The 17994-nt window shown below is 35.2% G+C and overlaps 1 protein-coding gene across 1 annotated transcript in view; it reads right to left on the bottom strand.

Annotated features, from left to right (window-relative positions):
- Positions 1–17146, bottom strand: part of sema3ga (sema domain, immunoglobulin domain (Ig), short basic domain, secreted, (semaphorin) 3Ga) — a 29770-nt gene extending 12624 nt beyond the window's left edge. The window contains exons 1-5 of the mRNA XM_051117018.1: positions 17042–17146; positions 15240–15766; positions 10487–10615; positions 269–429; positions 69–131 (exon numbers count right to left, since the gene is read on the bottom strand). Of these exons, the coding sequence (XP_050972975.1) occupies positions 69–131; positions 269–429; positions 10487–10604 (342 nt within the window). The 5' untranslated portion in view covers positions 10605–10615; positions 15240–15766; positions 17042–17146. The remainder of the gene's footprint in view (positions 1–68; positions 132–268; positions 430–10486; positions 10616–15239; positions 15767–17041) is intronic.
- Between the last annotated feature and the right edge of the window lie 848 nt (positions 17147–17994).

Genomic DNA, 17994 nt, shown 5'->3' with positions numbered 1-17994 from the left:
GTCTTACATCCTACTTAGTGAGTCATTTAGTACTAATTAGAGTGGTTAGATCAAAAGAACTGACTCACATGCCTGCCTTTCCCAGTCATCTGACACTCTCCCTTTCTTTGAGCTGGAGCCGGCCAGTGGATCTACAGACATAAAACACCCACAGCAGTATGAGAAGAATTCACTGACACTTTAATTCTTCTGGGGTCAGCGTTTGGGTGCTAATTTCTTCATGTCATTTCACTGTGAATGGAATTGATTCATTTGAATCATCACTTACAATAAGAGGCTCTTTGTTGATGTTTTGCATGTCCAGAGAGACCAGATATTCACGGCTGCCCAGGTACAACCGCCCCTGGTCTGGGTCAACATGCAAGATCCGGTAGTCACTGGTGTTGAAGGAGAAACTAAATGGCCTTGCTGTTCGAGTGTCCATTAGTTCTGATGAATGACAAAAGATTCAACATTCAGGAACAGGAAGTTCAAAAGAACAACATCTATTTGAAACAGAATGGAGATTAATTTACTGTCACATTTGATCAATTCAATGTCCTTGCTGACTAAAAGTATTTAATTAAACTACATAAAAAGGCAAACAAGACAGAAAGGGTGGAAAACGCTGATCGATCTACTAGTAATACAGTGTTTTATCTATAGGGGGCGCTGTTAACTCTCTCCTCACGCATCTGCTTTCTGACTGAACCAACGTGCTCTCAGTGTTACGGGGTAAACGTAGTTCTGTGGGCATTTCCTTTTCCAGATGAAATCATTAAAATAAAAATCTTGTAGTAGCAGTGTTCTGGGCCGCCCTTTCTCAGCAAGCTCTTCTTCAAGGTGGAAGGAAGAGCCGAGAAGCGTAAGTTAGTGGCTCTTGGGAGCAAACTGCACTTACCACAGTTCCAGAAACATTTCCTGAGTGCCGGCAAATAGAAAAACACTTCCACATGTGGGCCAAGTATTCAGTCTCGAAGGCAAAGATTAAACTGAAGAAATTCGGTGGAGTTAAAACGAACCGTTTATTCAGACATTCTTGCAGACTGTCACAGGACTTCAAAAGAACACCAGGCCCTGATGCAAGAATTGCAGTTAATGTTGTGTGAATGTTTAACAGCGTAGACTTGTGTCGGTTATGAATTATGATCAGATGATTTCAGGCCTGAGAGAAAGACGTAAGCATCTAATAATAGATAGGAAAGATTTTAAAGGAATAGTTCAGCCAAAATTCTGGCATTAACTCACTTAGAAAGTTTTGTAATGTGTCTTTACTGTTATTTTTGTTTTGATGAATGTAATGCATTCTTTCTTTTTAGGAAAGAGTGATAGTTGACACATCTACATGAGAACTTTTTAAAGGAAATCCTGTGCCTCAATGTATTTAGTCCTGTTGGAGAGCATTCTTTTCTCTTTCTAAACTCTACTACTTTTGATCTTATTCAAACTCTAACACTTTTTAAAATTTGTAAAAAGCTGTTCTTTTATATTTCTTCCCTTGTTCTGGATAAGTCTTACACACACAATGTAATGCTCTCCTTTGAGGATGAAGTCCTGAAACTCTTTCATAAGCTACATTCATAGTTGACTAATTATACACTAATCTTTCCTTCCGCATCTAATCCTCTTGACTAGATTCATCCATGTCATATGCTGTAACATCCTGAATTTCTTGTTATACTGAACTGTTACACAATACACTTCAAAAGTTAGTGTATATTAGTAAGTCATTTTTTAAAGAAATTTAAATTGAAAAAAGTGATAACTTTAAGATGCTGTTTTGAGGATTTTTGTTTTGATGTTCATCAAAGAATCCTCCAAAAAAAAAAAAAAAAAAAAAAAAAATATATATATATATATATATATATTTTTTTTTTTTTTGTAATTGCTTTAAAAAAATTCAGCTTTGCCATCACAGAAATAAATAATTGTTTACAATATATTAAAATAGAAAGCAGTTGTTTTAAATTTAAATAACATTTAACAATATTACTATATTTGATCAAATAAATGAAGACTTGGTGAACATAAGAGACTTCTTTCAAAAACATTAAAACATATTACTGATCCCATACTTTTGGTAGTATATACTGTCATAGTAATTATATTAACTTTTAAAATTTCTATTAATATTTACTCAACCTGGACCATATAAGTCCATATTAGTACTTTAAAGGTACATATTAGTACCTAATGTGTACATATTAGTACCTAAATGGTACAAAAGTGTACCTTTTGAAAAGGTTCCGCCCTAGTGACAGCTTTTGTTACTTTATTTCTGAGAGTTTTCCATGAAAAAAAGTCATATATCAATAGAAAAATAAATGGTCCGGGAACTGTCACTTTAAGAATGATTGTATAGACAAACGTCTATATACGTCAGAACGCCGGGTCCTCTTGTGTATGTGCAACAAAGGCTGACAGAAGATTCTAAATTGTTGAATAAAGTCGCTATATATGTTTTCTTTGCACACAAAAAGTATTCACGTAACTTTATAACCATTGTCACATGGTCTATTGTAACAATGTCGTTACTACCTTTCTGGGCCTTGAACGTGTCAATTGCGTTTCTGTCTATGCAAGGTCAGAAAGCTCTCGGTTTTAATCAAAAATATCTTCATTTGTGTTCTGAAGATGAACGAAGGTCTTACGGGTTTGGAACGACATGAGGGTGAGTATTTAATGACAGAATTTTCATTTTTGGGTGAACTATCCCTTTAAGAGATTTGTTTTCACACTTATAAATTCAGCTTTTTCTTAGGCTTGCATCTTATAGGTCATGCTGAAATAAATGTAAGAGTGGGTTAAAGAGCGTGAGTCATTTTCAGTGTGTCTGATGAGCTTTTAAGAGCTGAATATTTCAAGTGCTGCCCTACTGGGCGACAGGGCGAGCATTCGAATGTAGCTTAATTCAAGCTCACTGTAGCCTTTTACATTGCAAAGTACACACCAAAACCTGAAACTACAAGCGGAAGACCGATTTGTCAATGAGCTTTGTCATCTTTCCTTAGACGATCATCCGTATGGATGTTTACACACCCATGGAAATGTTTAGCCACAGGAAACGTGGGCATTTTAGTGACGTTGTTAATGTGCTAAAAGTATCTAATATGTTTAAATGTGTGTTTACAGGATGTTCTAGTGTGGGTGCTAAAATAACCGCTAATGATCGGATATCTGTTGGACACGGAACTGGGTGGGCAAAAGGGAAGGAGTTTGTGTACAATCCTGTTCCCTCTCTTTCCTTTACCGTCAGGAAAGAACACCGGACACAGCACCTCTGCCAAACCTGCAGTGGACCAAAGTGGATGCAGCACAGGCTTCGTTACAATCACGGGTGAAAGACGCTGGTACAAAGGTGAGGCAAGTCATACAACATCCTGCAGGAAGTCTTTGTTGTGAGAAGAATTCAACAGGGACTTAACAATACCACAGACTTGTGCACTTTCAAACAGATATCAATCTCCAATATAACAAAACATAACATAAAAAAAATCTAAATAAAAGCTAAAAATGTTTTAACTAAGCTGAAATATAAATTCTAAATCTTTTATTTGCTAAAGTAAATAAATCATTAATATTTCTACTAATTTTATTTAAAAAATAAATAATTATATATATATATATATATATATTTAAAAAGTTGCTAATTTGCCACAATATCTTTGAATTATAATAATAAATAAAAAGGTAATTTTCAATAACTTAATTATTTAATCAGCATATCATAGTCTGAATAAATTATTAAATTGATCAACAGCCTGAGTAAATTGCTTAATCATAATAGGGCAAGGTTACAAACTAGGGCCATTGTAGAATATCACGTTCCTCTTTCACTCTTTCTTCCAGTTTCTCGCAGTGTTCTCATAGTCTCCAGTTGGGTACACTTTCTAGAGTTGCACAAAGACCTTCCCTCATCTGCAGGCGCCTCCGAAACAAAGACCATCCCGGTGGCAAACAATGAACAATCCATCTCAGATAACAGCAGAAAATAGAGAGGCCAATGAGACAAGTGGATTTTTCCACCCAGCTATTCTTGATGTGAAAAAGAGGGTGGTGGCGAGGTTGAGAGGGGGCTTAATAGTGGAAGAGGGTAAAATACATTGCAATTGAGGAAAATGGGAGAGCAGAAACGGACTGGATCGGAGCCAAAGAGTTTCAGTGGAATTACAGGGACGGGTGATGAAAGACAAGACGAAGCTAACAATAACTAGTTAGATCCAAATTACTGAGGGCATATAATTCAACCCAGTCATCTCTTCAATTAGGTTTTATCAGGGCACAAGCAGGAGGAATATGAGCCTGGGGCAATGGGAAATATGAAACATGAGGTGATTGATATTGGAAACAGGTTTTGTTTCTCATGAGTCCTGCTAACGTCATTATGAATTTCCTTCAAGGCACCTTTAACCCATCTTGATTGAATAGTTTGTGAAAAACAGAGGGGTCAATTGAATTCTCTAAATCTCAGGCATCACTGAGATTGAGACATCAAACACTGTTTACTGGAAAATAGAAGCATGCCTACTTATTGGTCATGAAGTAATGAATGTTTTCTTATTGTCAGTCGTCCATAAACATCATCAGACCATTTCATGTCCCACCTCAAAAAATGAGCGATGCATCAATATTAACAATTTGGCTGATAACTAAAATATAACAAACATAACATTTTTGCCTAAATTAAAAATTAAAATAATAAAAACAATTGTTTTACAAGTGCAAATGCAAGTGATTTTAGACAATATTATACAATATGAAAGTACAGTGTTAGGGCTGGGAGATATGGGCAAATTTTTTTTTTTTTCATATCAGTCGATATCGATAATTATCACGATAAATGTCAAATATTTCTTTCTTTCAAGTTTAAAGTCAAATTTTTGCTTCAAAGTGAAAGTTGTAGAAAAACAGACCATTACTTTTCCTTAACAAAATAAATATCTAAACAGAAAAATTAATTTCTGCGTGTTCTAATGAGTTATATTGTTTCAAATCAAGAAACAGGTTTGGGTTGTCTGATAATGATGATGATAATAATAATAATAATAATATAACTTTTTGTCTCTTAGAAATGCACATTTGATAGTAGCTTGAGGATGCAGAGGTCAATTTTTGTTCATTATCAATCAGTAACATCTGTAAAAATTGTAGCAACCTCAGTTTTATATTGTTAAATTTATTCTAACACAGTTTTTTTTTTTATTAAACATTGGTCTCCCATAGTAGCAAGCATACATTTTAAATCATGATAAACACAGTTAAAACCACACATAATGGTACCTCAATACCATGGTAAAAATATAACTACATGGTTTTATAGGTAGCCTATTTGTATGAAAAAGGTAGTCTAAAAACATTCAGTATAAATGCTATAGCTTAAGCACAAATACATACATACTATAATTATATACCATTACTCCTGCAATAAAATTAATGTGAATATCCCACATTGCTGCCACAAAACCATGGTGCAGTGAGTGTTACAGTAAATCCATGGTAAATGATGGCGATGTGTAGATAAAAAAGCCTTCTGACTGTCTTGTTGCGCCCAGCCCTATACAGTATGAAAATGGATTTTGAGATTTACTTCATTGTTAAATTATTAAATTATTTTTTTAAGGATGAACTTTGAGTGTTAGATAACAGAAAATGTAATCAAAATATAAAAATATGTGAAATAATCATGCAATATTAACTGTTGTTGATAAATTGGTAACAAATATGTGATTTGATTTAAACAATTTGTCTACATAATATTCACATATGCAGTTCATAGGGGACATATTGTATTACTGTTATAGCATGAAATACTATTTAAACCTATAACATCTTACATATTTACACATTTACCTATTTTATCTCACAATTTTGACTTTTTTCTTTAAATGCAAGTTTATAGCTCGTAGTTTGGACTTTATAACTCAATTTAACTAAAAAATAGCAAGTTTATCAACTCTGAGGAAAAACAAAATAGATGTGTGGGATATAAACTCATGATTCTGAGCCGAGGGGAAAAGAGAAAATGACGAGTTGATTTTTTAATCAGAATTGAGATATAATCTCGGAATTGCGAGAATGAAGTCAGAATTGTGAATTATAAACTGAAATTTATTCTTTTATTCCATGGCTTCCATAGACTCGACTTGAAAACTGTCATTTTCTGTCACCAGATAATCTTCCCTCACAAAAAAAAGTCATCACTATTTCCAAACACCGAATTGGTCTATAACTAATATGGTTGGAGATTAACAAGGGCTTGTGGGAAAAATGGCATAAAAATTAACTAAAATGTCCCATAAATTCAAAACAAAGGACAAAAAATGCCTCTGCATAATTAAACAATGTATTACAGCTGCTGCGATTAAAATGTAATGTGAAAATGAATGAAAAGTGTCAACTCACAGAATTACATTTAGATTTGCTCACACTGCATCAGATTGCTTTTACATGCCGTTTTGTGCAGTGTTCAGCCTTATAACCAATCTGTTGAACTTAGGAATGCATTGGCCAATCAGAGGCACTGAAAACACTGGAGCTGTTGATGAATGCGCACACTCGCAAGTTCCCTCATCATAAACAAGACAGATACGATATAAATAAAAGACTGATTTCATAGCTTCACTGATTATAACGGGAGTTTTTGCATAACTTGTGGTAGATTTGGCTAACGTCATGGACTGACATGTTTGTCTGTGAAGCCAGAATGTGACGTGCCCAAAATGTAACAAAAATGTTTTATATTGTTTTCTGTATCGATATAAATAATCATTATGACAAAATAAAGAATTTGACAATAATGATTTTTGTCATAATATTGCAGCTGTATTAAAATAAAGAATATTTTAAGAAAGACCAACAAACATAGCTTTGAGTGTTAACTCAAGTCCAGCCAAGGTTTTATGTAGGTCATAGTTATTGCTCCATAGCAAAGAATGAGGCCCTGCAGAAATAGCAAACTAAAATAGAGTGACTTAGGGAAAATGCGGCTTTTTGGAAAAAGTTGTTTATAGTCCGGTGGGTAAAACACAAACAAATCTAAAATTGTGCTTATATTCTGGTGGGTTGCTGAGTTTCGATGTTCGCTGTTTTTAATCCCACAGTACTTTCCGAACAATAATGCACGTGAGTTTCAATCCCACATATGTGTGAGATGGACCGCTTTATAATCTTAGGAGTAATTATCTCTCCACCTTCAACACATTCAGATGAAACATTACATGACAGGATTCCTCTTAAGTGATTCACACTTTTAATTCTTGTTTACATCAGGTATGTGTTAAGCAGCCCATATTTCAACCTGTGTCAAAAGCGTAATTAGAGGGCCTGTTTAACGTGTGGATACCTGTGTACGTATTAGTTGCGCTAATGTGTGTATGAAGTGACTGCATGCATGCGTGTGTTTCTCAAGATCGAGGGTGACAGCTTGACAGCTGACAATGACTATAATTGTTCGAAATGGCTTTGATTTAGATCTCATAGATGCTTTCAAGATGTACAATTATGAGAGGAGGATGCTGGGAAAAAAATCTGTGGGAATATCCCTAAACTTTTCCATAACAAACGTTTTGTGTCAGATTCCCTTTAAAGAGAAAGATACTAAAAACCAACAGAAATACATCAGAATAGCAAACAAGGAAAACCTCACATAAGGAGTTACAGCACTGGTTCTTGAGACAACTACACCTTCCACCTTATATAAGAGTAACATTTTTACTATAAAATTAATCAGGTATATCCTCAGGCATTAACTCAATAGTTTAAATCTGGTTAAAGTTAAAGGGATAGTTTACCCAACAATGAACATTCTGTCATTAATTACTCGCTTTCATGTCGTTCCAAGCCTGTAAGACCTTCGTTGATCTTCAGAACACAAATTAAGATATTTTTGATGAAATCCGAGAGCTTTCTGAACCTACATAGACAGCAATCTATTTACCACGTTCAAGGCTCAGAAAGGTAGTAAGCACATTGTTAAAATAAATAATATGAGACATCTGAATGAAGAATCAAAAAAGTCGTTATTTTTGTTTTCTTTGCACACAAAAAGTATTCTTGTAGCTTCATAAAATTAAGGTTGAACCACTGATGTCACATGGACTATTTTAACAATGTCCTTACTACCTTTCTGGCCCTTGAATGTGGTGGTTGCATTGCTGTCTATGCACGGTCAGAAAGCTTTCGGATTTCAGCAAAAATATCTTAATTTGTGTTCCAAAGATGGATGAAGATCTTACAGGTTTGGAACAACATGAGGGTGAGTAATTAATGACTGAATTATCATTTTTGGGTGCTTTAGACCTTTAAATATAAATGAAATGTAAATGTCTGTTAAAGTGTGCTGAGGTAAAGAAAGTAAAAATATATGATTGTCAATAAATGTACTTTTAAAGTCATTTATAAGGTGTTCTACTTTCATGAATAGTGTGATTTTTTACAAAAAATGCCTAAAAATGACTAATGCATTTAATAAATTAATGTGAAATGCAAAATATGGTTATTTTGCCATCAGCTGTTGACCCTGTTAGATTTTCTGTCTGATTATGGTTAAAAAAACTGAACTAAAAATCAGTTTGAAGCCATCCTGTAGTCTCTAATCTAATCTCAAATGACAAATGCTGTTCGAAAAAAAACCCCAACATATGCTATTTAAGTATGTTTTGAAGCATGACAACTGGTTTGAGCTGGTTTAGTCTGGTCCTTAGTTGGTCATGAGCTGGTTATAAGCTGGTTATGAACTGGCTCTTAGCAGGAGATACTTAGGACCAGCATAGGACCAGCACATGACCAAGTTAACCCAGCTCATAACCAGCTTATAACCGGCTCAGAACCATCTTAAACCAGCTAAGGACTAGGGATGGGGTGATAAATCGTTGCAACGCAAACCAAGAAATGATTTAGCATCGATTCGAGATTTTCCGAACACATCGCGATTCTTTCTCAAATCAATTCTGAGCTTAGTTTTGAACAGCAGATGGCACTGCTTGCTTCAGAAACAGCGTTGCTCTGCTTGTTTCCAAATCCTTACACACACTTGAACCTAAAATAATCATTTATACAATTTGAAGGTTGAAGCGAATTACAAGGGTGTTCACAGTGGCCTGTGTTTACAATAATCTTGCTTCATAAAAGCATTCTGAGTCAAGGTGAAATTACATGAGTCAACCGAACACACAAGTTCTCTTCAGCACTCTTCTTCGTGAATATTTGAGTGTGCGGATAAAAACTACATTAGAACTGTTAAACCATCTGCTGTTAAAATCTAAGCTCCGAATTGATCCCAAAGAAAATAGTGATGCTTTCAGAAAATCTCAGAATCAATCCACGAAACGATGTATTGTCCCACCCCTACTATGGACCAACTAAGGACCAGCTTAAACCAGCTGCCATGCTTCAAAGCATACCTAACCAGCATATGCTGTTTTTTTCAACAAGGCAGTGATAGCAAAGCAAGCATGCCATATGAAAATGTAAGAATCAGAAGGCTGCACTAGAACAGAGGACCTCCAAATATGTTGAACAGATTAATCTACAATGCTCTTTGGTACTTACTTACTTTTTTTTTTTATTCTATTACTCAAGAATCAAATGTGGTGCACAAAACCGAAGAAACTTTCAATTTGATGGGAATTCACAAAGCCCCAGTGACACCACATTACATTATCTCATCTTAAAATCCAGGAAATGAGAAATATTACTAAGCGATTCTGAACAATAAACAATATACAGGATTCAGAGGTTCTCTGGAATATGCTCCACTGAGGACACCCACCCAGATCCAGTACGTTCTCCACCTTAACCTTGCTGACAACATCCACCATTTGTTTTCAGCCAAGAACTACTTGGCACTGCATAGGAAACTAGGCAAACACGTTTATGTGTGTGTATGTGTGTGTGTGTGTGTGTACATAATTAGCTATAAAATTGCTCCCCACAAGCTAAATCTGACACAACCTTCCTGCAGGCAAATACATTCTTAACTAGAAAAATGATTCATACATAAAATATTGTTCTGAAAATACAAAAGCTGCATTTCAATTTGCATACTTATGCACTATTATGTGGTATAAATAATGTGAGGAGTATGTTCACACTAAAAACCCAGACAAGATGTGGATGATGCACATATATAACCAAGAAACTGAAGAGAGTAATGTTGAATATGTATTGCACTAAACGGTCGAAGCTTTAATTACATAGCGAAGGGCAAACTAACCAAATTAGCCATATAAATGTCATACACTAGACAGTATATAGTGTATACCAAGTCATTTTGGACACAACTCAAATGTTGTTTTTTTTCAAGAGGAAGGGTGTGGTTTATGGTTGGTCTATAACATTCTGCATATAACTAGCTTTATACAACAACAATAGAAGTCTGGAACAGCCTCATTTAGACTAAGCGTGTACATGTGTGGACGTACGACAATGTGGGCGTATGCAAAAGAGAAAGAAAGAAGCTGAGTGTTTGAGTATGCATAGACAGGTAATGAATAATGTTTGCGCTCACCTTTAAAAGCCAGGTGTACTCTGGGAGCGGAGCGATGTGTGCAGGCCACTTGAAACACAAACAAAGCCCACAGCAACAGTAGGAGTCTCGTTTCCATTAGTCTCATAGTTAGACCCATTCGCAGGCAACCTATACAAACCCACACAAAAGAAAGAAAATAAAACAAGTTGGACATAGAGGCTATATTTATCACTGATTTCGACAAAGGAAGAGCCTGAAATGACAAAGGAAGAACAGACGAAGGACGAGGAGAGGAAAAAATAGCTTGGAAATAAATGGGAGATGAAGAGGAGGAAGAGAGATGGAGACAGTTGGATTTAGACAGACGACAGAAGGAACAGAAAGCAAACATTACTACTGTACTGTACTACTCTGTAGTATATTTAGCCTTGAAATGTAACAGCCAGACAAATCCCAGCCTGTCACACCTTCCTCTGTTGAACTCCATGCAAAGACAGAGGTTTCAGGCCTGCATTAGAGGGTCAGCATTTATGCATCATGGTGTCAGTTTTATTTTAGGAAAAACAGGTGCCGTTAATCATCTTCATCCACCCGGTGCAACTGCACAGACTTATTAGAGAGTTAGCAGATTATGATAGTGTAAGAACTGTGGTTTGTGACCAGAGTACAAGGGAACGAAAGGCAAAAGTGGCGTAATAATCACAGGTAAAAGATTAAAGAAAACCACAGGTAAAAGATTAAAGAGTGTTCATGATAAGAACTGGAAGAACTTTTTTTTTAAGAAAGTTAATATAAAATATTAAATCTAAATAATATTATATTAAATATTTTTTAAAAAAGGTAAAAAGAAAAAAACTGTATAATTGAGCTATATATATATATAATATATATATATATATATATATATATATATATATATAAATATATATTTTACTAAATATACAAAAAAAATTATAATGATTTTTTTACATTTTTTAAATTTTAAATGATTTTTTTTTTAAAATTATGATATTAGAACAGTTGTTTCAACCTGACATTTCTGACATCATGCTCTCAATAAAACATCAAAAAGAGCTGTAATTAATTGGTAAGTTCTTAATATTTAATGAACTGGGTCAGATTCTGTCAAATCAACCAAATTTCAGAAACTTTCACGACTCAAATTTTTGATTTTGCTAATATTTCCTCTGAAGAAAGATTAACATGTATACTAATGAAAGGCAAAATATTAAATGTAATGGATAAATATTTACTGAGTAATCTACTATTTTTTAGAGGGGTCAAAATGGCCATTTTCACCTGAGATTCAGAGTCAAGTTACGGTGGTTAAAAATGACTTCAGAAAGATGGCAGCATCATAATGTTATTTTTACACAGAGATTGGTAGTTCTATTAGTAAAATCTGTACTTTAGCGATCTTTGTTACATTATGTGCCAATGATGACCATTCAAAAATTGGGAAACAGCACTTTTTTACGTTTTTACTCCAAAGTTTGCATGCCTGTAATTCAAGAATTATTTAAGATACCTTAATATTCTTTTAGATATTGGGTCTCAACAAACTTTCCTTTTGGCATCTTAATTTTTAAAGCACTACATGGTTCGTTTTCAGAGATATTGAAATTTCAATACGGCTCCAGGGGTAAATCGTTAAATTGTACACAATTTCAGTGGTCAAAAATCCAATGTGGGTCAATCAAAAATATGATGCTTCTTTTCTATTAAAGAGGAATGTCTAAAGAAGAAATTATGTTGAAACTAGAAATGTATCTTGTTTTATTCTGTCAAACCAACTGCATTAAACATACCTGTCTGAGTGCCATAAATATTCTTTTTCCAAAGTTTGCATGCCTATAATTCAAGAAGTATTAAAGATATCGCCATATGATTTTAGATTCTAGTTCTTAATAAACTTTTCTTTTGGAATCCTCCGCATCGTTCAGTCCCAGAGATATGGGGATCTAAATCACGCTCTATTTTCAGATTGTTGAATATTACCCATTTTCGGTGCTTCACAACCAAAGGTTGGTCACTTTACATACAGCTGATACTGATTGTATTTAAAGAGAAAGGTCTGAAGAATAAGCAATGCTGAAACTAGAAATGCATGTTGTTTCTTGGACCTCTGGTTGAGTTGACACAGAATAACCCAATTGCATATTTAATGTACTTCAGAATAAATGAATAGACCTCCCACAAAACTGACTCAAAAATGACTGCTTGTGATTTAGAGCTTTTGGAACCATGTGCCTGGGAAAAGCTGGAGGTGGCAAATCACTCCAAGCTGCTGCAAAGCCCTGTCACGCTGCTCATTGTTATAACTTGGAAGATCTCGCTGGAGTCCAGGGCTGCGACTGCTGCCTCTTTTAGATCAGTTTCCATCAGGTACTGATCCTGGGCTCCGCTTTATGACATCATCAGCTGGCTGATGATGTATGTGAGTGATGTCAGCACAGCAGGCACTCGCATACTTGGGATTTATATGTCCATGCATTCTACTCATTGGAGGTGTATGATTAAATCAGCTTAAATCCCATGCCAACTTAGACATTTTTTATTAGCACTTATAAGTACTGCACCTGTGTGTATGCCACAGCTTTGCTCTCGGCTGTTTGTGTGTTTTGCTTTAAGGCAAGAGTTTTGACACTAGGCAACCCGCTTAATCCTTTTCCACAAACTCACGCGCGCACACAAACACAAACACCGGTCCAGGCTCTGCCAGCTGTCACAGGTTCAAATTCACATTCAAAGTGCATCTAGGGGCTTGTCCAGGAATGTACTACATGTCCAAACTGCAAGATGACACAGAGTGAGAGAGAACTGCAGATTGCATAGAAAAGTTGGTAAATGAGAGCGGAGAGTGAAAAAAAGGCACTGGAGATAGTCATCTCTCTGTATGTTCATGTAGATGTGTATCATGGCTATGTAGACATCAGATTGGGATCATAGCTGCTGTGCTAGTGTTAGACAAGAGTGAAGAATTATTGGTCTGAATGCTGCAAATGCACATTTGTGATCTTAGGTGCTCTTGTGAAAGACTACGGAAACCAACAAATTATTGATATCATCTTTTCCAGCTCAAAGCGTCCTCACTTTTGAACCTGATTTCAAAAATCCTCTGATGTTTTACTGTGTTTCACTGGCTCTTTATGAAACTCACACTCTGTGCAAGATCAGATCTGTCTTATGTCTCCTCTCCTTCACACATTCAACAGCATCAGACACTCAGGTGTTCTTACATGTTGGTTCTGGCACTGGTTTGAGGGGAAAGAGTAGGAAGCACACACACACACACAGCACTGCTATACATCGAACCTAACAGGACAGACAGACAGACAGACAGATTAGATAGATAGATAGATAGATACAGTATATGCACATCCATATCACTCAAGTAAACTGTTAAGTGACATATTTGCTGTTTTAAATCTTGAGTGGAACTTCACAGGTGTAAACTGTTATACTTTCTTGTTAGCATGCATTATGTATCAGTCGTCCTCTGCCGGAATGGCCAGCATATGAATTATGGATGTTCAAGCGCAATCTATGACGTCCATTAAATCCAACTCCAACGTGTCTGTTTTTTCCCCTTTTTTGTGACTGACAAAATGTTAGGCTGCTGTATCTCTCTTTTTTAAAGTCCAAATATCATGTGATGAATACAAAAAGGATATAAAACAATCAAATATTTATAGACCACATACTAATTGTAGGGTGATGTTAGAGTGCCTAGTACTTGATAATTTTGAACAGATTTGATAGGTCTGAGTTTGCTAAAGTGGGCAGGATTTTGCACATTTTGCCTCTTATGTTAACTGTAACTTTTTAGTTATAAGCTTTATATATTTATACTAAACAATTAAAATGAAGATATAATGAACTGTAAACTGATAATCTCTATAAAAAATGAATCTGCAATCATTATTATTTTATGCAAAACTTTATGAACCGACATTCAAATGATTTTGGCCCCTTTCTTTAAAACTATTCGTATAATACTGAAGGAATCAAGTTCAAGCTTGGATGTCACATTGTATGAAAGCAGTAGCCATCTATAAAAAATATACCTACATAAACAACCACCACACAAACTCATGCCAGTTAACAGTTTAGAATACAATTTCTCATAAAATTACAAATGTTAAAAGAAATTGCAGCTGCTCTAACAAATGCCCTGAAGTATACTATTCAAGCACCCATACACACATTCAAAGATAAAAGAAACCTGACCGAACACACAAAGAACCATCTGGAAAATGTGCATACAGACTATATTTTATTGCTGCTTTAGATTCACCCTAAATTCACTCTGGATTAACCCTAGTCAATGTATCCAGCTCCTCAAATAGTGCATAAACCATTACTAAATCAGCTCATAGCCATAGTAAACACAATTATCAGACTGTATTTTCCCATTTCTCTATGTAGTTTCTCTATAACATTAAGTAAAATTAATTTTAGTAGTACTGTAGAATTTTATTTCTGGTACAGACATATTATGTTAAATACAAAAAGGTACAAAAAATCAATTATTTATATAACACACACAAATTGTAGGGTGATGTCGTATGTGGGGTGATGTTGGAGTGTCTGTATCTGTAGAATTACTGTTAAATATAAACAGTTGCTTTGATTCGCACAATTTTTCAGCTACAAAAAACTAAATCCTCTAAATTTCTTATCCTGCCCAGTGAATTCCCTATCATCTCCCTGAGGATAAAAAGCTCTCTTGAGACTTTAGGAAGTTTATTACTGTTTTACCTCGAAACTGAGAGAAGTGCTGTATATTCACCTGATTCGCTGGTCTTGTGGCTCCTTCAGTCTGCTGCTCCGTGTATTTGATGTCTTGAGGCGCAGGTGAGATTTTATCGTTACATTCCTTACCGTCTCTGTGAGCACAGCTCGTGCCTTATTGAAATTATGAAATCCGTCCAAAAGATTCTCATAAAAACATAACAGCCTTTATAGCTCCAGCCTTTTGAAATCCCACTTTTGGGGCGTGTCAGTCAGTCCAAAAAATCGGCGATAAAAGTTGCAGTTTGTGCACGGAATTCCCGAGGATACTTCTAAGCTCTTATCTAGACAGCTGAGGAGATAAAGGCAACAAAAGTCAAGATGTGTTTTGCAGGTTTCGTGACAATATCTCCAACGTTTGCCACTTTGAATACAAAACAGAAGATGTGTTGGTCTTCTTGTCACGTAAGCTCCACGCTGCACGTCTCCGTGTGTTGAAAGTCTGCGCGGTGGCAGGTGTTTTGGTTTATTCCGCCGGTGAAGTTTTACGGTCCAGCCCCCTCAGCTCTGCTCACAGCGAACCGCCTTTAACCGTGAAGAGGTCAGGAAAATGCAGATGTACAACACATAATGCCACATTAAATGCTGTTTACATTCTAGCAAATATTTCTCGTGGTAGGTTTGTTGTCACATGTGTTGTGACAATGGAATCTGCCATTAAAAGCCTTTTATACGACTTTTTTAAGCAGTAAAACAATAATGAAACAACTATTCATAAAACAGTAAAACATGTAAAAGGCAACATACGATAATTATATTATGAACTGTATGATAATTATATTATTATGTAATTATAAATGAGAACACATATAGTTTTATTAAGATAGAAGGCATATATATGTATTAGATTGAGACTGAAAATGATTCAAATCTCAATATAATTTAGATTTTTTAGGGTTTTTTGGTTGACAAATCAGTTGCAAGTTTGAGCAAATCTGCTGAATTATAGCAATAGAGCTCCCATTTATTTGTTTAAAAAAATCAAAGAAAAAAAATAATACTATGACATAATGCAATTTAAAATAGTGGTTTTCTTTTTTAATATACTTTAAAATATAATTTATTATAGTGATGCAAAGCTGAATTTTCAGCATCATTACTCCAGTCTTTAGTGTCACATGATCCTTCAGAAATTATTCTAATATGCTGATTTATTATCAATGTTGGGAACAGCTGTGCTGCTTAATATTTTTTTGGAAACTGTTACACTTTTTTCAGGATTCTTTTATTAATAAAAAGTTAAAAAGAACAGCATTTATTCAAAATAGAGATCGTTTCTAACAATGTAAGTCAATTTAACATCTTTGCTAAATAAAAGTATTAACTTCTTTTAAATACTTCTTTGTTTTTTTACTGACCCCAAACTTTGAACAGTATATTGTTAGAGTTCTTTGTAACATTTTATTAATCAGAATCCAGAAAAAAGTATCACAGGTTCCAATATATATATTAAGCAGCACAACTGTTTCCAACATTGATAATAAATCAGCATATTAGAATGATTTCTGAAGGATCATTTGACACTAAAGACTGGAGTAATGATGCTGAAAATTCAACCCTTTGTCACAGAAATAAATTATATTTCAAAGTATATTAAAATAGAAAACCACTATTTTAAATTGCAATAATGTTTTACAATATTACAGGTTTTTTTTGTATTTATAATCAAATAAATGCAGCCTTGATGAGCAGAAGGACTTCTTTTAAAAGCATAAAAAATCTTACTGATCCCACGTTTTTTAAATGGCAGTGTATATAAAAGTTCTTTTAAATCTATATAGAATTAGTCTTAACTTATACCTTCTTAAATCTTGTCTGCATGAAATCTATGTGGTCTATCCTGTCCATCTGTCGCACATCACTGCAGCAAACAGAGTGACAGACAGTTGTCAAGCCGTTGTATTGAGAGACCCACTGCTGTGCATCTGTGGCGGATCCGTTTGTCCCGCCAGAAAATGTCTTGAAATTCTCAAAGTTCTTTTGCGTTCGGCTATGCGACTCAAGACAACGGTGACGAAACACAACAGAGGAGGTGGGATGGGTGAAAGGACGCTCTCTCGCACAAAAAAAACGTTCGACTCGGTATTTTGGACACAAAAGGCCCTTGGTGTGTGTTCTTTCTAGGGCCTCCGACACTCTGGCACGCATTAGGATGCCGGTGCATAGACTAAATGTACAAATGTTGTATATTGCCTTTATATACAATTCAAGAGTCAGTGGAAGGGTGTGTAAAAAGTTTTACCATTTCCTTTCAAGCTGATTAAAAAGACGCTCTGCTTTTCATGACATCACACAATGTGCCCTTTTCTTATATTGCTGCGGATGTGGAGGTGGTTTCTTGTCTTTCTCTCTCTTTGTGGGAGGCATCCTTTATTCTCCTCTGAGAGGAAGTGACTCAAGTCAGCTTTAAGTTCAGGTTTCCGTGTGATTTTCACCCTCAATGCACTAAGCCCCACCAGCTCCACTATCTTCCATTCAACCTCACATTCTCCCACGTCAGAGACACTTTACACAGTCCGTAGTTTTACGACCACATCTACGCAAAACGGTGAATCAACCAAGAAGCTTAACTGCCTAATATATGAGGTTATATATTTTAAACAGTGCAGTAAAACCTCAGCTTGGTGAGAAAACACCACACTGGTGAAAACATGATGTGGCATGTAACAGAAAAAGAACAAATAGGTCATGTTTTGAGTTGTACGCACCCTGTTTTAAGTGAAAACACTTTCTTATATTCGAATTCACATGTG

The sequence above is a fragment of the Labeo rohita genome, chromosome 8, assembly GCF_022985175.1.
Source record: "Labeo rohita strain BAU-BD-2019 chromosome 8, IGBB_LRoh.1.0, whole genome shotgun sequence".
NCBI classification, from domain to species: Eukaryota; Metazoa; Chordata; class Actinopteri; order Cypriniformes; family Cyprinidae; genus Labeo; species Labeo rohita.
Note: the sequence above shows the minus strand (reverse complement) of the source record. Positions and strands in the feature narration are given on the sequence as shown.